Below are 21,087 nucleotides of genomic sequence, written 5' to 3'. Positions count from 1 at the left end.
GTGACTAACTTTCTAGTCTAAAAAATTATTCATGGATCTATATGAATCTGCATTTTTAGTCAAATTTAAGCTGTAAATGTAAAATAGTCCATGGTTGTTAATGTTAAATTATTTGATTTTTCTCCCTCCTTATGGCAAAGGACTACTGCAACTCACTTTCCCCCATTAAATAGTCTATTCATATTTTTAGGACAGCTGTCTGGATCATTAAAACTGAGAACCCAACATTTGAAAATCTTTGTGTAATTTGGAATCTACTTTTTCAAAAATGATTTGAGATAACAGCAACAAACATGACTTACTGGCTTTTAATAGACATACAAATTCAGAACCACAATAAAAGAATGTAAATATGCCTAACCTAATGGCTAACAGAGGGGCTTTTGGTGAGTTTATTTGGCGGCTTCCTTTCTATCATAACACAAGGGAAAATATAGCAAATTGTTTTTACATAGGAAATGTACCAGTTCCTCTGCTAAAACTAAATTTTATTCCTAGTAAATTATGATAGAAATATATAAGGATCCCAAGTAATGTTCCAAGCAGTGTCTTCCACAGCACTTTTATACTAACACCTAAGTGGTGTTTATTAAAATCCTAGAGCAAGTATTAAAACAGCTTTAGAAACTGATGTGCCCCCCCGTATGTAGTCTTGTATACTGCAGAAAGGACTTTCTCATCCCAAACTGTAATGGTGAACTATATCCATTACAGGGTCTTCCTAAATTTTAATTTTCTTAGCAAAACTTTAGACCCTACCACATGGGACTCTGTTCTAAGTTTTATATTCTTTGACAAGGACCTGAATCTTACTTTGATTTGCTTAAGGGGAAACGAAGAACAAGTTCAGTTGACACCTTTAATGAAATTTGAGGCATCTCACCACTGTGTTTACTGAATGGAAGTCAGACCAATCTCTCAGTGGAATAAACTACCTGAAATGTTACTTTCTCCACTCTGTGATGACCACCTAATAATTCAGATGCTACTTGAACCCAAATGACATTTCTTTATTGTGATCAGTTGAAATTCAACCAGTTAATGTTACCTACTGATAATCATGCATGCAAATCTGTAGTCAAACCGGAAGACCAAGTAAAAGCAAGGGAAGTTTTTTCACTGTGGCAAGTGCATAAGACATGCATTAAAAATCAAATGACTAGGGTTTCAATTGAAGTTTTATCATTTTTAAGTGGTTCTTAGTTTCTATAAAATGAAATTGTTGTGGAAGTTTATTTAGTATTGACATCAGAGACATTGTAAAGAGGCTGCATATCATGACACATGCTCTAAATCAATGACTTGGGAGGTAAGATTGGAGGATTCCAAGTTTGAGTCCATCTTGGCAACTAAGTAAGACCCTGTCTGAAAATAAAATTGTACAAAGGGTTGGAAATATTGGTCATTAGTAGAGTGCTTGCCTAGCATATATGAGGCCCTGGGTTCAATCCACAGTACAAAGAATATGGAGGATTTAATGTTAAATTCTTTATAGTTTTTAAAATCAAGAATACCTGCCCTTAAACAAGAATATATTAACATGAGTATTTGAGAGGCCCTCACACCATAAAATTTATAGGTTAACATGTCATTTGAGCCATCTTTTATCGTCAAAATCGAGATATAGTAAAGTCATAAATCTCTTTAAATATACCGTTAGTTATCTAAATATGGATACAGAATGAAACCAAAAATTCATGAACTCGTTTCTACCCAAATCTCAAATATCAGTATCTCAAATATGATAACTTCAAAACTCAGAATGTTCCCTCAAATGCTCTTCTGTTCATGACAACACACTTTCAGATGCCCAGGTGAAAACTTACAATGAATATTATTTCTTGCCTGAAATCTTGGAGGACCTTAATTGGCTTGTTCTGCTGCCATTGTTCTCTTTGTACTGAAGCAGAGCTCTAGTCCTCTCTCACGCCTGGCTTAAATACCGACTTCCGGTTGCCAGTATGAATGGATTCTAAATCCTTAAGTCTTTTTGACCTCAGCTTATTTCATCACTGTTGCTCCCTTTTCATTCAGAAGTAGTTACCATTGCTGTCATACACCTCATACTTTTGGCCGAGCATCTTTGTTCATTGTTTCCTGTTATATTTCTTTCCACTCCTTTAATGAATTAAGATCACATTCATGCTTCAGATTTCAGCTCATACCACTCACAAAACCTTTCCTTTTTCTCTAAGTTAGAGTTGCTCCGTTATTTAAAAAGCCGGTGAGCACAAGTGAGTGACAGGTACAATGGAGGCCAAGTAGAAATGAATGCTTACGGCAAATAGGGTCGTGAGGAAAGGCTTTAGAAGAGAGATACAAGGTTTTGAGGGAGGCATTGTAAGCAGAGGAGCAAAATAAAGATGTAGAGGCATGATACACTTTGATGATCACAGAACTGCAAGTACTTCATTATAGTTAGAATATACTGTGGGGCTAGAGAAAGGGAGGAGGAGTTGGGGGCTAGATGTGAGGCTGGAAAGGTAAGATTTTAGAAGCTTATGGTTTTCCACGTTAGGTGTCTTAGACTTTCCAGAGGGCAGCAGGTAACTGTTGAAATGCTTATAGTTGAAAGTTAGTCAGCTTTGCTATTTAGGCAGTGATAGGTTAGAAGAACACTGAAGGCAGAGCTATCAGTTGGAGGGGAAAAAAAGAAACACTTTGGGGGCACACAAGAATGATCTTCCAAGAAAAGCAAACCTCTGAAGGAAACTAGGAAGGAAATGCCAAAGAAGTTAGAGGTCTAGAAATGAATGACAAATCTAAAAAATGAGGATTGACTAGGGTGAAAGGACTTAGAAATAATCTCAAATCCCATCAAAGTACAACCACGCCAGAGAAAGGAAAAAAGAGACCTGGCAGGATAGCAGGTGGTACTTAAATTTCTGATGGGACACCAGACATTTTAAACAGGCTATGGCTTTTGGAAGCTGAGACTGAAATGAAATTAGAGATTAAGCCCAGGTTATTAAACTTTTGTATTGAATGGGACATCCAAGTTGGGAGCCAAAGTACCTCAAGATGACAGTTACAGGTGCTAGGAATGGAGATCACTGTCAGCTCGCTGTCCTCAGTGAATGAAGTGGAATAACCCAGAAAAAGTTTATTCCCTCTCTGGGCACAGCCACACCATCTTTTACCTTGGTCTCACAAATATTTCTTGAGATAATTATCATTTGTAGTTTATTAAATACCATTTCCATACTATCATTTCTTTGCTCTATCTCCTCTCACTTGATTATAAACTCTGTAAGGGCAGGTGTCATATCCATTTATCACTTCTTCCTTGTCACCTAATAAAATGCTATATAATATTCCAAAAATTTATTGAATGGACAAATGAATAATGAAAGGAGAGTAAGGGTGGGGCAGAAAGGAAGGATGAAAGTGTCACCTAAGAATAAAAGTCATTCTCTCTTCCTGATCAATGAGCTTGCCTTTGGGGATGGGCACTTTGATTTATTCCATCAGTGTCTCCTATGGCATAGATCCTCTAGAAATATCTTGGCATGGCAAGTGAGTAAGGGTCATTGCCGAAGCATGTTTTAACTTTATAGGATTTTTCATAGTTTAGTAATAGTTTAGGAAAAATATTAACGAATTTGATTCATATATATGTTGAGGTATGCATACTCTATATTTCATGTATTTGAATTTATATGAGCTGTCACTAATTTCTCTGGAAAATCTCTTTATGACAAATTTCATATTTGGTGGTGATTGAGCCAACAGAGAAAGGAAAACAAACTGTTGCTCTGGCTCCATCTACCAAAGGGTTACTCATTTACTTGTGGTTCCTTGATAGGCTATCCTTCAGGAGCAGTTGCCTCTCAACTGCTTGCTGGTGTCCCCACTACCTTCATTTACTTTATTCTTCTTTTTAAGACTTTATAGTTCTTATCCTTTACTTTGGAGAGCTCAAGAGTCACCATCTTCAGCCAGCCTTGTATTATTCTGGCTCTAGTCTCAGTTTGTTTTTGCTCAAGCCAGGAGAACTTAGGGCTAGTCATTCATTGTCAGTAGGTTGGAAATTCTACCCTATTCTGAAATACTTCTGAACTAGCTCAAAGGGTGTGGCAGTGTTACAAAGAGGTGTCATATCTTCTTGTATTTTGGTTAAATAGTGAATTTTTGCATCATTTGTCCTTTCCTGCCATCCTTTCTGATTCATCATTTTAAACCTCTAAACAAAGCATCTACCAGCTGGGTGATGTGTTAGAACACTATCTTTTTATATGTAAGTATGTATTTCCTGTTTGAGTGGTACGTACTTGTATTTTGTTTTAAACCAGCAAAATGAAACCTCTTCCTAATTTCTTCCAGATCACCATAGTAAAATGCCTTGCATTTTGCTATGCTTTTTAAAAATATATATATATATATTTTAGTTGTCAATGGACTTTTATTTATTTGTATGTGGTGCCGAGGATCAAACCCAGTGCTTCACACATGCTAGGCAAGTGCTCCACCACTGTGCTACAACCCCAGCCCCTGTTATGCTCTTTTGCAAGGAAAATAAATTGAAATCTTCAAGTCCTCTCAGATACAATTTTGCCATCCAGTGTTATGGAATTTCCACACACCGTCAACATTGAGTCATTAAATTTTATTCTGCTAGAATTATACAGCTTAAGGAATAAGAGCTTGGAGAACTCTCATTGATCATCATCTCCAACTTCACTGGGTAACAGATGAAAAAATGTAACTCCAGAGACTTCCCTAAGGGCATGGAGTTGCAAAGTGCCTTCAGCAAGATTGTTTTCCACCTCACTTTACTGTCTCCTCACCCAAACCCAACCCCTCATCTGGCAGGCTCCTTTGCATACTTCTTTCCGAATAAGATCTTTTCCTAGCATGAGTCCTCCCAAGAGTGACGCTAACCAAGTCAGCCCACAAAAGCAGCTGCTTCTGTTTCTTCTAGTTGAAAATTGTCTTGTGGTAGAAGTTGAGGACTATGAAAAAGTTATGGTAATTTAGTAATTTACTAAATGCTAATATACTTCCAAAGGAGTTAGTGCATAAAGGTTTTCAAAATGTCTAAATTATTCCTATGAACACATGAGGCAGAAGAATCTGAATATGAAAGTCATATATAAGACAATGTTTCCTAAAATGATGGCAATTAAAATTGAGAATAAAATTCTGTGTTCTCCTACTTGGTGGATCTGGACCAGAAATGAAGTTATTTCCTTACTTTTTCTCCTATAAACCTCAAGGATTGGAATAATATTTATAACCTCCCTTGCTTGTGGTTTACTTATCCTTAATTTAGAGGGATGTTTTCTCAAAGACTGTAGGACATTTATACACTTACATGAAATGATTCATGATAAATGTATGAGGTGGACATCTACCCTTATTGCCTTTTATGAATATTTAAACTTTAATAAAGGCTAATATAGTACGTTATTGATCAAATACATATTTATATCTACAGTTCGCTTCGAACCTTAGTTTAAAATGTTCTTTCCCAGCTGCTTTCAATTAAACTTCTAAAAAAAAGGTACATCTTAAAATCTGGAAAATTCTTGACATTAATACTCTCCAATGAATATACTTAGAACACTTAATTGTAAAATCACTGATAGCAGTCATATATAGTTCTAGAAGGGGTAATCAGAAAAGATACTTTTATTCAGAAGCTTTTAAAATGAACTAAGGAGTTGGTTTAAGTGTGTCATGCCGTTTTCCTTCCTTTGCAGCTACGACAGTTAGTCAATATGTGTATCAACCCGGATCCAGAGAAGCGACCAGACATCACCTACGTTTATGATGTGGCAAAGAGGATGCATGCGTGCACTGCGAGCAGCTAAATGTGCATAAGATCATGAATATAACCAAAATAATTTTAAGTATTTTTGTGCAAATCATACCTCCCCTTTTTGTCTGGGTGTTAAGATTAATATTTCAGAGCTAATGTGCTTTGAATCCTTAACCAGTTTTCATGTAACTTTCATTTTGTACCAATCTGAATCACCTTTATATAACCCAAATGTCTTCAGGATAATCAAAATGCATGTTAGGGAAGTGAGCGAGACATGATAGTTTTTAATAGCTAAAGGCTTTTAGAATTGAGTTTTCTGTCGCTAGACTGTGAGTGCCAAATATTGAAGGAAGGCTTGGTGCACAAGTGTGAAACCTGATCAGAAGTATCTGAATGTTTGACTTGTGTGGTTTTTAGTCATTTATAGATATTGAAATGAACACCATTGTGAACTTTTGTGATTTTAATGTTTGAAGTATGTTTTAGTTCTTAGCATTGTAACTTTCAGAAATGTAATTCTAATAAGTATAGACAGACTATGAGAAACACTCAAAATTCTTAGCTTAGACTTTCAAAATGCAACTATTAAATGTGAAAAGATTTGGGGACGAAATGTGAGTCAGACACTGAAAAGTCTTTGTTTTGCTTTAGTATCTTTGATAGTCTCTGCATTAAAATGGTAGAAATGAATCCATTTAAAAAGTGGTTAAGGATTTGTTTGGCTGGTGTGAGTAATTTTTAAAGTTGCACATTGCTCAAGGCTTTTTTGTGTTTTTAATATTTGTACATTTGAAAAATATTCTTTGAATAATTTTGCAGTACTATATTTCAGTTTCTTTATAAATCTAAAGGCATTTTAACTCATTGTACACTATAATGTAAGCATATGTTTTTATTCATAGATTTTATTGAAGTCCCGATTGGTCCCCTTCAGAAATTTTTATATTCAAGGTATTTTATTTATATTTTATGTGCATTTTATCTATTAGTGTTTCAGATTGTTCTGAGAACATAATTCCCTTTTGAGAAATATTTGGTATACCAACAATTCCTTGTATTGAAAACTTAAAAATTTGGGCCACCTTGTATACATGTACTTTGTCTTGTTAGAGGAAGAAAGGATGTGTGTTATAATGTACCTGTGAATGTTGATAGTTTTTAAATTAACCTTGTCAAGTGAAATGTTTAAGGAAATGAAAATTGGCCATTACTACAGCCAGAATTATGACATTAACATTTGAGAAACTTGAGCAGAGTACTGTAATTCAGCATGAAGGTGAGAGATGGTAATGCTTAATGTAGTTCAAGGAATTGGACAGAGTTTAGTAAATGCTGTTATGGAGATATGTTTTCCCCGAATGCCTTCATATTAGTAGCAACCAGTTCCTTACAGATTTTGACGCCAAAAGACTGAGTGGCCGTCACTCTTAAAGGACTACAAAGCCTTCGAATGAATTATATCCTGCCAACACAAAAACATTGTGTTCAGAAAACACCTGCCTTTAGCTAATACAACTGCTGGCTTCCCCCCATAGTAGTTTTCTTAGGTTCATTTGAATATTTTCAAGGAACTTGTACAGTTAAAAAAGTATGAAATCTTTAATAGATTGCATATTATATCTGAAGGATAATATTTTCTAGGAATAGGCAAAGGAAACCTGGTCGGTCTTTTTAATGAGGGCTGGATGCATTGTATTTCCCAGATTCTAATGACTCATAGCATTTACACTGTACATCACTAGGTTTATCCCCAGAAGCCTGCACAGAAGTGGTTTCATTGACCACTAGTGTCATATTTGTTTTAATGTAATATAATTGAGAAATGTCTCTGGGTAGAACAGATCCTCTCCTCCTTGCAGTCTTGAAGAATACATGAATCCAAACATTAGCTTAATCCCTTCACAGTGACTTTTTAAGATTTAAGATTTCTTCTCAGTGAACCTATCTGCTAAAAAATAGCTGGGAAGAATTTGATGGTCAGGAAAGTTTGTTATTATTTTCTACTTGTGGAAACTTCTGTTTCAGTTATATTTTTTTAAATCCCAGAGTTCATATTTTTCTTGAAGAAACCACTGGGCAAAATCAAATTTAATTTTAAAAGGTAATTTCAAAGAATTATGAAGATGATTGCAAGTTCTAATCACCTATGAATATTATTAAGTAAATTTTATATTAAGGTAAACATTTGAATTGAGAAGCAGTAAAATGAAAGGTACATCTGATTCTAAACCTTATTTAAACATTGGTACCAGTTACTCAGGGGATGACATGGAGTAACTTTTGTATGCTGAGGTTTAGGAATGGTGAATGAAGGGTATTGTATAAATAAAGTGCTCAATGTGCAATGATTGTAAATTTAGTAAGATACAGCCATTTCATGAATGCTCTACCATTCTATGTAGTGTATTACAAAACACCTTTCTTGTATTCATATACTTCAGGTGTTGCCGTTAACATTTACCATGATATTTATTTTAACCAAAATATTATTCACATTAAATGTTTAATCTTTAAAATGAATGTATTGTTTATAACCCATAAATACATAATTAGCCTATGCCTCATATTTCAATAGTACTGTAATATGGACTTTTGTGAAATACTTTTATTTTGTTATGCTTTGAATACACATACAAGAAGACTGTTAGCTTTGAAAATTGTATAATATGCTAATATATAAAAATAAAAATAAGTGCTGTATAATTTATGCATCTATGATTTCCTCTGCCAAAGTCTACCATTACTTAATTCATTTATCCTACAAAAATCAATTCTTAAGCACATCCTTAACTTGGCCATTTTGGAAAAGCCCAAGACTTGAAATGGTCAAGAGTAAGAGCCCCAACAGACTGAGTCGCTTTTGAATATGCTTTATAAGGCACATCTTCACATGTTCCTATTCTCTTCACTGCCTTATTTTCTATCTGTAAGAAATGCTTTCTATTAAAAATCGTCCTGCTTCAAACCTTTAGAACTGGATTCAGTTGCCACTGTAGTAATGCTAATGTTGCAGATATTTTATATATTTTCCTTTTAAGGGAGGATTGCTGCTATGCCTGCAAACATTGAGACAAAGGTGTTCTGAGCAGGGTAAAACCTGTCAGACTGGTAGAGTGAGTAGATGGATATGCCTTACACCTCAGCATTATATGCCAAATAGACCATGATGAAGAATGACTAATTTTATAACCTATGACTTATATTAAACTTTGGTCTGATTGTGTATGTGTGTGGGCATGGATGTGTATTCATAATTGTAAAATATTAAGATTTAGCCAGTTTGAGACTGGTTATAAAATTTCCAAAGTATATTAATTAGAAAAGCCAGCATTAGACATGTTTATAAATGTCTTAATACAGCCATAGAAACCATAAGTTGGTGCAATTGCTTTATTAATCAAAATGGTGAACTAATTATCAAAAAAGTGTTTTGGTATTTCAAAGTTGTTACCCTATTTTTAATTACACGTGAATTTCTGTTAAAATTAGTGATGACTTAAAACAGACTTATCAGATCGGAGAAAGACATGAAAGCTCATACCATTTATTTTCAGTTGAGAGGTTTGAGAGTTCTTGTTTTATGCATTGAATTCATTCTTCACTTACAAAAATCTAATTTTAAACTTTAAAAGTTCCCTTAACATCTTCTAAGTTAGGATTTATAAACATAGGCTTTCAGTAATTTTCACTATGAATATTACAAGGCATAGAAAATCATTTTTACTCCTTTCTAGAAATATGTGGATGAATTGTTATAATCCTTCCTTTCTCCTATGTAAAATAGGGATATTAATTACTAACCCTACAGGAGAATTACATTTCAATACATTTTTGAGGACTTAGTACAAGTCACATGCAAAATGAATGCTTAATACAACTTATGTGTATAGAAAAACCATGGGGATCAGGCTGTACTTCTAACTACTTTTGCATTGTTCTCTTCATTCTAGTCCCACTGGCCTGGTTTTTCAAAGGACTCAAACTTTTTCACTCTAGGGCCAGAATAAATGGTTCATCTCATTTTGTTAGGAAAAATCCAACAAATCTTAGAAAGCTGACTTTTTTTTTTTTTTTTTTTTTTTTTAAGATATGGCCAAGTAAACACAAATATGATCAATTGTATGGTTTTTTTTGGTAAAGGATTTGAACTTGGGGCACTCAGCCACTAAGCCACATCCCCTGTGCAGCCCCCTGCCCTTTTTAAATTACTTTTTACCTGGAGATAGGGGGATCACAAGTTTGTGACCAGCCTCAGCAAATTAGGGAGACCCTAATCTCAGCCTCCTGAGTTGCTAGGATTACAGGCATGCCCTGTGCCACCAAATACCCAGTTACTTGTGTGATTTTTAAATCCTTATCTCCCTCCTAGATCTTAAATGCCAGAACAAGTACTTCCTGTGTCATGTACTGTGGTATTTTAAACTTAAAAATGCCACATTCACAGTCACTTTTTATTAAATTAATGAACATTATAATGCTCAAATGTAGCTGAGCATTCCAAAGAGCAGATTTAAAAAAAAAAAAATCAAAAAAAGGTAGGGACAAGGAAAGAGGAAAGAGGATAAAAAATAAAGCTAAACAAGAAAAATTTGAACTTGTTCATAGCCATGGGTTATCAAGAAATTGAAAACAATGAGGACTAAGATTAGGACCCAACCCCCAAATTACTGAGAAATGAGTAACATCTTTAAGCAGCATTTCGATAGGAGAGTGGAGTGGGAACAATTTAGGGGATATAGGAATGGCCCTGGAGAATATTTTATTATCAGAGTAGCTCAAAAAATGTTTGCAGTACTGGAGATTAAACCCAGGACCTTGAGCCTGCTAGGCAAACACTCTTCCACTGAGTTACACCCTTTTTAATTCACTTCAAGACAGGTCTCCCTAAGTTGCTTAGGCTGACCTTAAACTTGCAGTCCCGTCTCAGCCTCCTGAGTAAATGGGATTACAGGCATGCACCACTGCACCCAGCAACAGCTGAATTTTTAAAGATAAACATGACCTTAGAATGCTTGCAGTTTTAAGAGGACTGGTATGTGAAGAAACCAAAGATCTTAAGAAGTGCAGAAAGTGATTGAGAATGAGATCCACAGAAAGGATTCATCCCCCAACTCCTTAAATGTTTACTGAGTATACACCACTTTCACACAGTCTTGAGCAAAATTTGTTTTCCTGAACTTAAATCGGGAAGAAATATCTAACAAATATGTTAAGGCAAATTATGATAAGAGCTGTGGAAGAAGAGAGATACTGAGGAAGTGGCATTTAAGTCAAATCCTAAAGGATAGAAGAATCCCGCTAAACAGCAAGGGAAGCCCATGCCCAACAGAGGAGCAAGGGGAAAGTGACATGGCTGAGACACAAAAGGCGAGTGTGTGTGAGCAGGGGAGGAGTGAGGCAAGTTCGTTTGGAGATTTTCTACCTGCAGCAACCAGTTAATGAATGTGAGAACATTCAGTGACTGAAAAGAAAAATGCTTAGAAATAATTGAGCATGAAAGATGTAAGATTTATTTGATGGAAATTATAGAATCTGGAAGGACACAGCAAAAACTGAAGAGGCCTTGTTCTTAAACTAAATATCAAGCATTGCATAATATTAGTAACAGTGTCAATCCAAATATTCTTTGTTCTAATTAGTTGTACATAACAGTAGAATGCATTTATACTTTTTGATAAATCATACATAAATGGAATATAATTTCTCATTTTTCCATTTGTACATGTTGTAGGACCACATGGGTCATGCAATCATATAGGTACATGAGGTGCTGTTTCTTTCATGCTGTGACCTGGATGAAATGTTAAAAGTTCACATGAAGACTAACCAAGAAAATTTACCAAACAGTGGAATTACTGTATCACATATAAATATGTTCCACAAAGCAGGATGGTGTCATAAGAAGAATATTGTTACACAATAAACAGACCAAGCTTATTCCTTAGTATTATGAGACCAGAAAATAAGGAATGGCTTCAACTTATAGGAAAAAAAAAAAAAAGTAAATGGTACAACTGACTACCCACTGTATGAAAACAAACTTACATTCCTCTCACACTTTATAGGGACATAAATACCAATGTCTTAATGATGTTAATTTCAAAATGAGGAGGAGGAAAAATATCAGGAAAAATTTTGAAAAATGCCTAACTTTGTGAAAAAGTAACATGCATAAAATAGATGGGGACTTCAAGATAACTGAATAGAGGTAACCAGCGTGCATCTCCCATACAAAAAGAGAACCCAAGTAACAGGTGGATAGCTGCATTTCAAGATGAGTGAATGTGAGGGAACACTGGAAATCAGCAAGAGAATATAAGATTCAGAGGCCTAGGATGGAAACATAATAAGAGAAACAAAGCATCCTGGCATTTACCTCTCTTTCCCTCCCAGCCAGGGAAGGAGAGGTCTCCCTTTTGCAGGAGTAAGGGCAAGAGTCCCACCAAACTAGCAGCACAGATGCTGGCTTACTGTTCTCACAGGTGGCAGCTCAGATGTAATCTAAAAATGTGCATGGTAGCCTTGCTTTGGAAAAGAATCTCACATCTTCCAATGAACTACCAAAGTACTATTTAGCCACAAGCCATCTTGAAAAGTGGAATATTGTCTGATTTAGACTGCTCTAAAGATCAGAAATCCCCAGATAATACCAACTCTGGAACTTCCCAAGATATTCCAATATAATAGCTCCATAGATAGCTGCCAGGCCCAGCAAAATGACTGACTCAAGCGGGGTGCCCAGCACTGTAGGGAAGGGTGTTGCTACGTGGAGGGGAATGGAGGGCATTGCCATTGACAACCAAGGGATCAGGAAACTTGTCCTTTGAGACCCAGAGTGTGACCATCCTCTGCCAGGACGGCAACCAGGTAGCCACAGATCCTATTGCCCCCTTCCCTGTGCTGTACACAGGGTGGGACCATAGTTCCACTGTGGACCTGCACAGATTGGCAGACTGAGGCAGCCTTAAGCAGTGCTGTAACTCAGGATGTCACACTGCCTCGGCACACACTGCCAAAAGAGACCTGGAGGGAAACAGCATGACTCTGGCCATATTCCATTCTTGCTCACTCCTGGAAAGGCATGACAGCTGAAGATTGGACAGAAAAACCCTGCCATCGCACCATCCTCTGGCGTCTATGTCCACAGGAACTAAAGTTCTCCCCAGTGGGCACTAAAACACAGTTTCTTCCTGCCACCAACCTATATGGTTTCCACTGCCAGCTGCCCTCCTCCCCCACACCTTGCCAGACTATGCACTGCTGTCAGGACTGGGAGTTGAGTACCACATAGCGGGTATTGAAGTTCCTGCCACGGTCTCTCTCCAGTGTAAGCCTGCACCACGATCTGGTCAGAGGACAAGTGCTTCTGGCCCCTTATCACTACTAGTCCCACCAATGCCAGAGGGCTTTGCTAGTAACAGAGTCAACAGTATTTGAGGACACTCCCATCACCTGATCAGTGTCACAACTTCCATTGTTAGAGTAGTCACACAATGAGCACTTAATATCTATTGCCGTCTACATCATACCTGCCTGAATTGCCAGCGTGGTCTCAAAATCACATGACCCATAGAAACATGAGAATTATTTGGAAATGCCACACACTGTGCCCAAATGCACTCATGACAGCCCAAATGAGACTGCACTGTAGCATCCAAATATAATTAAAGCCATCATTGCTTAAAAAAATGGCATTCCAAGACCCATCTTAAGAGTCAGTTACTAAAAAGACCACTCAAAAAAAAAAAAAAAAAAGTAGAGATACTTAATAAAACAGATGTCAATGCAGGAGCACAAGATATATGAAAAAAGTTATTCTTTATCAACACATTTGAAAAACCAAAATGGATGAGATGCCCTTATTCTTTATCAACGCATTTGAAAAGAAATCAAAATGGATGAGATACCCAAAAATTTTAAATAATTTAAGAAAGTTCAGTGAGATCCAAGAAAATATAGAAGGTTAATTGAAATTAGGAATACAATGCAGGATATACATTAGCAGAGAGATTTAGCAGAGAGATTTTGAAAAAGAAAACAAATATTGGGACTGGAGATCTGAATAAATTGATTAAAAATGTGGTTCAAAGTCTAAACAAACTAGAAGAATGAATATCTGAACTGGAAGACAGTTCTTTGAAATCCCATTCAGAAAAAAAAGGAGTGAGAGGAGATATAGTAATTGCAGTAATAAGAATGAAGACATTTAAAAAAAATTGGGACACAATTAAATGAGCAACTTCTGCATCCTTGGAATATCTGCAAGTGAGGTGGTAAAGTTTAAGGACTTAGAAAACTTATTCAATGATGTAATAGCAGAAAACTTTCCTAGTCTTGGGAAGTATGTCAACATCCAGGTACAGAGGCTTATAGAACCCCTAACAGATATGATCAGAAAGTATTTTCATCATGGCATATTTTAATCAAAAAATGCAAGAAACCATTTAAAATCTGCAAAACAAAAGTGCCAAGTCACATTTGATGGCATTCTTATTAGACTGAAAGCAGATTTCTCAGCAGAAACCCTACAGGCCAGCAGGCAGGGGGAAGCAATAAAATTTCAGAATTTTTTAGTAATTTATATTCCTGAAAGAAAATGATTGCTAATCAAGAAACTATCAAGCATAACTATCCTTCAGAAATGAAGAAGAAATAAAACTTTCTGACGTAAACAAAAGCAGAATTTATGACCTCTATGGTAGTCTTTCAAAATATACTAAAGGGAGTCCTTCATCCAGAGGTAAAAATATGTCCAAGAATAAATCCAAGTAGATGCACAAAAGAAAAAGAATCAAAGATCAGTGCAGTAAACCATCAAACCACACAGAACAAAAGAGGAAGAATAAAGATTATTCAAAACAACAAGTGAAGGGGCAGAAGATGGCAGATTAGCAAGAAGCATTAGAATGAAATGAAAAAAAAATCAAATACAGGAGATACACAGGACTCCAAATATACAAAATTACAACAGACCCACTTCTATACACTTTATGAAAATGTCTAATATACAGAATAAGGATAAGCTTTTAAAAGCAGCTAGAGAAAAATGACTGGTCACATTTTAGAGGTAAACCAATCTAGATCTCAGCTGATTTTTCAACCCATACCCTAAAAGCTGAAAGGTCTTAGAATAAGTTTACCAAGCTCTGAAAGAAAATGGATGCCAACCCAAAATACTATATCCAGCAAAATTAAGCCTCAGATTTGAAGAGGAGGTAAAAACCTCCCATGATAAACAAAAGTTAAAAGAATTCATAACCAGAAGGCCAGTGCTACATACTGAATTATTTTATGAAGAAAAGGGGAATACAAATGAAAACCAGTAGAGGGTGAAACTAAACTAGAATAGCATGTCAAAGGAGAATCTAATTTAAAATTAGAAATAAGTCAGATTGACAGGAAAAAAAAAATCTCCATAACAACACTGAATGTTAATGGACTCAAAAGACACAGACTGGCAGATTTCACCCGGCAATATGCTATTTCCAAGAGACTCGCCTCAAAGATATCCAAGATCGAAGGTCAAAGATGGGGAAAAAAATCTATTATTCACATGGATCTTGTAAACAGAGATTTCTATTCTTACACATGATGAAGTACATTTCAAGTCAAAAGGTAATCAGAAGGAACAAGAAGTTCCTTTTGTACTGCTTAAGGGAATTATACATCAACAAAACAAATATTTATGCTCCAAACAATGGAGCATCTACATTTAAAACAAACAAACAATATCAAGAATCAAATACACCACAAAACAATAATACTGGGCAATTTTAACATGCCTCTGTCATCGTTAGACATATCATTCAAACAAAAACTAAATAAACTACAGAAATAAATACAATTTAGACTTAATGGACATAGACTATTTCATCACTGACTGAACATACTTCTCAGCTTCACAAAATACATTTTCCAAATAAACCATATTTTAGGACACAAAGCAACTCTCAGCAAATACAAAAAAAAAGAATACCCTGCATCGTATCAGATCATAATGGAATTAGAAATCAAGAAAAAAATAGAAATATTCTAACTCTTAGAGATTAAATAATTCACTATGAATGGATAGGAGAAATCAGGAATGAAATACTTAGAGGTAAATGAGAATAATGATGCAACATATGGAAATTTCTGTGACACTATGAAGGTGATGGTAAGAGGAAAGTTCATAGAATTGAGCTCATACATTAACAGAATAGAAAGATACCAAAGAAATAATCTAGCATTACATCAAGGCTCTAGAAAACAAACACACCCCAAAATCAGAGGACAGAAAATAATTAAAATCAGAGATGAAATCAATGATGAGATAAAAAAAAAAATTTTTAAAGATCAGCAAATAGTTATTTGAAAAAATAAAATTGATAAACTCTTAGCCAAGCTAACAAGAGAAAAAATGCGAATTACTAAAATCCATGGTGAAAATGGAGATAGATACTACTGAAATACAGAAGATAATCAGAAGCTATTTTGAAAATCTATACCCCAAACAAGCTAGAATATCTTGAAGATAGTGATAAATTCCTAGAGACATATTACCTACCCAAATTGAACCAGGAGAATATAGAAAATTTACACAAATCATTGTCAAGTAATGAGACTGAAGAAGTCATTAAGAAGCGTACCAACAAAGAAAAACCTAGGACCAGATGGATCTTCTGACAAGTTCTACCAAATCTTTAAAGAAGTGCTAATACTAATCCTCTTCTAATTATTCCACAAAATAGAAAAGGAGGAAACTCTTTCAAACTCATTCTATGAGGCCAATATGGCCCTGATACCAAAACAAGACAAAAACGTATCAAGAAAAGAAAACTTCACACCAATGTCCTCAATGAACATAGATGCAAAAATTCTCAATAAAATACTGGCAAATCACATACAAAAAACACATTAAAAGGAGTGCACCATGAGCAAGGTGTTTTCCTCCCAGGGATGCAAGGTTGATTCAATATATGGAAACCAGTAAATGTAATTCATCAAATCAGTAGACTTGAATAATCATATGATCATCTCAATAGATACAGTAAAAGCATTTGACAAAATATAGCATCCATTTATGACTAAAACGCTAGAAAAAATAGGAATAGGATCATACCTCAACACTGTAAAGCTATATACAGCAAACCCAAGGCCAACATTCTAAAACAGAGGAAAACAAAGAATTCCTTCTAAAAACAGAGAGGAATGCCCACTTTCACCACTTCTGTTCAACAGTCTTCAAATCTCTAACCAAAGCAATGAAGCTAAAGAATGAAATAAAAGGAATACAAATAGGAAAAAGAGGTAAAACTAGCACTGTTTGCCAACATGAGGCTATATTTGGAAGATTAAAAAAAAAAAACACCAGAAAACTTCCAGAACTCAAATGAATTCAGCAAAGTATCAGAATAAAAATTAACACTCAAATCAATTGTGTTTCTGTATTCCAATGACAAATCAGCTAAAAGAGAAATTAGGAATACCATCCCATTCACAATAACATTTAAAAAAAAAATAGTACTTGGGAATCAAACAAGATGTGAAAGACCTCTACAATGAAAATTATAGAACACTAAAGAAATTGAGGAAGACCTTAGAAGATGGAAAGGTCTCCCATGTTCTTGGCTAGGTTTAGTTAATATTGTCAAAATGGTCACACTACCAAAAGCACTATAAAGATTCATTGCAACTCTAATCAAAATTTCAATGATGTTCTTCTTGGAAATAGAAAAAGTAGTTGTAAAATTCATTTGGAAAAATAAGAGGCCCAGAATAATCAAACAATCTTTAGTGAGAAAAGCGAAGCTGGAAGTGTCACAACATCAGACCTAAAATTATACCATAGAACTGTAGTAACTAAAACAGCATGGTATTGGCACTAAAACAGGCAAGACCACCAGTGGAACAGAACACAGACAAACCCACACAAATACAGTTATACTAGACAAAGGTACCGTTTAGATTGGATAAAAGCTAACCTCTTCAACAATTGTGCTAGGAAAACTGGAAATTCACATGTAAAGAATGAAATTTGACCCTTCTCTCTCACCTTGCACAAACTCAACTCAAGTGGATCAGGGAGCTAGGTGTTAGACCATAAGCCCTGCACATACTAGAAGAGATATTACTCCTAAACACTCCAACATACCAGCTCAGGAACTGACTTCCTTAATAAGATCCCTCAAGCCTAAGAAGTAAAATCAAGAATCAGTAAATGGGATGGCATCACACTAAACTTCACAGCAAAAGAAACAATCAAGAGTGGAGAGTGAGCCTACAGAGTGAGAGAAAATCTTCACACCTGCACCTTAGAGAATTTCCTAGATAAAGAACTCAAAAAAACTTACAAAAAAAAAAAAAAAAAAAAAAAAAAAAAAAACCCTAGTCAATAAATGGGCAAAGGAACAGAATAGACACTTAACACAAGAAATATGACTGGTCAACAAATAGATGAAAACATGTTGAACATCTCTTGCAACTAGAAAATGCAAATTAAAAATACACCAAGATTCCATCTCACTCCAGTCAGAATGGTAATTACCAAGAATACAAGTAAAAATAAATGTTGGTGAGGAAGTGGGGAAGAAGGTAAACTCATCCATTGCTGGTGGGACTGCAATTTGGTACAATCACTCTGAAAAGCAGTATGAGATTCCTCAGAAAAACTGGAATGGAACTACCATTTGACCCAGTTATCCCACTTCTTGGTATATACCCAACAGATTTAAAAATCAACATACTACAGTGAGGCTACTACATCAAAAAGTTTATAGCAGCTCAATTCACAATAGCTAAAATATGGAACCAACCTAGGCGCCCATCAACATAAATGGATAAAGAAAACGTGGTGTGTATGTACACACACACACACAAGTACACACACAGAGTATTACTCAGTCATATAGAATGACTATGAAATTTGTCAGCAAATAGATGGATCTGGAGACCATTACACTAAATGAAGTCAGCCCCCCCAAAAGCCAAAGGTCATATGTTTTCTGATCATGGAAGCCAACCCACAATAAGGGAGTGTGAGAGGACGAATAGGAGTGTAGTAGATTCAGCAATAGGCAATGGAGAGGGGAGAGGCAGAGAGACAGCATAATGAATCTGATATAATTTTCCCATATACTTATGAAAACAGTGAATCCCATAACCATGTATGTCCATAATGGAATTCTAACTAGAATAAGCTATTCCATGCTTGCATACTTCATCAAAATGGATTCTGCTGTCATAGATAACTAAGAAGAACCAATAAATATTTTTTTAAAATTTAATAAAAGTTCTTACCTATCAACAACCTTGAATGTAAATAGACTATATTCTCCAAGTGAAAGATAAACTGGCTGAATGGATAAAAATACCAAACCCAACAATATCCTGCTTAAAAGCAATTCACTTAGAGTGAAGCCACACAGACTGAAACCAAAAGGATGGGAAATGATACGCTAAGCAAATTGGAACCTAAAGTCAATAAGAAAAGGCTATATGTAAATCTAAAATAGTCCAAGACAACTACTGGAGAAGTGGCAAAGGTTACTATATCCTAATCAAGGTAACAATTCGACAAAAGGTAATGATTACAAACCTATGTGCACCTAATGCTGGGGCAACCAATTTTATAAAATAAACACTATTAGACCTAACGGGAGACAAATTCCAAAACAATGAGGAATTTCAACATTCCACTACCAATGGACAGAATATCTAGACAAAGAAATAAAAACAAAGAAACAGTTAAACTACTATACATTAAATGTATTCAACATTTATAGAATACTCAATCCAACTGCTGCAGAATACCCTTTTTTCCATTGGAATGTTCTCTTTAATGGACTGTGTGTTAGGCCACATAACCAGCTTTATTAATACATTTAAATTATAAAGGATTTTGTTTCCATTGTGGCATACTCCTCCATACAAGTTCACACTTCAATCCCCTTCCCCTTTTTTAGCAGTTTTCTGCTATTTTCATGACATCCCCCCTCCCAAGACTTCACATATGATGAAATTTGTAGTACTTGTCTGTGTCTGGCTTATTTTGCCATGATGGTCTCTATTTCCATCTATTTTCCTTTAAATGACATTTCATTCTTCTTTATGGCCTGAATACTATACCACCATGTATATGTAAAATGTTTTCTTTATCCATTCTATTGCTGTTGGGCGCCTAGGTTGATTTTATAACTTAGTTACTATGAATTGTGCCAAGATAAACATGGTTATGCAGGTACCTCTATAGTTCTATAATATGCTGGCTGTAGTTCCTCGGGTACATGAAAACTGGTAGAGCTAGATCATATGGTAGTTTAATTTTTAGTGTTTCAAGGAACCTCCATATGGATTTCAATATTGACTGTACTAATTTATAATCCCACCAACACCAGGTACGGATACTTTTCCCTCTGCATCCTTGCGAAGTGCCCACACATTATGCCACTTCTAGATCAGAGAGTTCAGATTACTTTTCTTTCTGTGACTGTTTCCATGTCAAGTCTGTTCTCTATGTTTTTCCCTTTGTGTTACCCCTCTGTGTCCTGGAGACATGACTCAGGTCATGTACACTTTCTTTCCTTCTGTTCCAAAGATCAGAATTTGTATCTCTCCAAGTCTGACTGGCCAATATTGAACTTCAGGGAATTCTTTGTTACTGAATAGATGCTTTCCAAATGATTCCTTTCCAAGCTACAGAAAAGCTGGAAGGGGGCCTCTTGCCTCTACCTTGCCCTCTTGGCTCCTCCTTCTTGCCTCCAAAACCAGTCTTCAAATTCAAAAACGTTGAAATGACTACCTGCATTTTAACTGATTATAATATACTAAAACCATAAGAAAATAATTTTAGAAATGACACCAATGCATGTAAACTGAACAATCTACTATTGAACAGTATTTCATAAAGGAAGTCAAAAGTAAAATTTTTAAAAATATATGAAAAATCAAAACCAGTGAACAGTCTCATCACTTTAATATGTGCAGGATGAGTATGATAACTTATCCCAGGAGAAAAAGATGAACAAAACATGCACAGCTCTCAGAAATTACGTACTCAGTAAACAAAGTACAAAGATATAGTATTGATATGAAAAAATAGCTCTTCTCTACAAAAACCTGAATACTAAAAAAATGGAAAGACCCACATGTTCATGGAATAGAATAGTTAAAACGTCCATGTTATATGAAGAAAGAGATTCAGTGCAATCCACACCAAAATACCATTGATATTCTTCGAAGAACTAGAAAAAAAAAAAATGCTGAAATTCCCATGGGAGCATGAAAGTCCCTGAAGAATAAAAGCAATCATGAGCAAAAAGAACAAAGCTGGGCATATCATATCA

General features: G+C 35.4%; 1 protein-coding gene across 4 annotated transcripts in view; it reads left to right on the top strand.

Moving 5' to 3' along the window:
* The window catches only part of NEK7 (NIMA related kinase 7), a 143,912-nt gene extending 135,437 nt beyond the window's left edge, over positions 1 to 8,475 (top strand). For all 4 annotated transcript variants that reach the window (XM_079107475.1, XM_079107473.1, XM_079107472.1 and 1 more), the window contains one exon: positions 5,703 to 8,475. In XM_079107475.1, the coding sequence (XP_078963601.1) occupies positions 5,703 to 5,813 (111 nt within the window). In that variant the 3' untranslated portion in view covers positions 5,814 to 8,475. The remainder of the gene's footprint in view (positions 1 to 5,702) is intronic.
* Positions 8,476 to 21,087: the final 12,612 nt, after the last annotated feature.

The sequence above is a fragment of the Sciurus vulgaris genome (assembly GCF_902686455.1).
Source record: "Sciurus vulgaris genome assembly, chromosome: 12".
NCBI lineage: Eukaryota > Metazoa > Chordata > Mammalia > Rodentia > Sciuridae > Sciurus > Sciurus vulgaris.
This window is presented reverse-complemented; position numbering and strand designations above follow the sequence as displayed.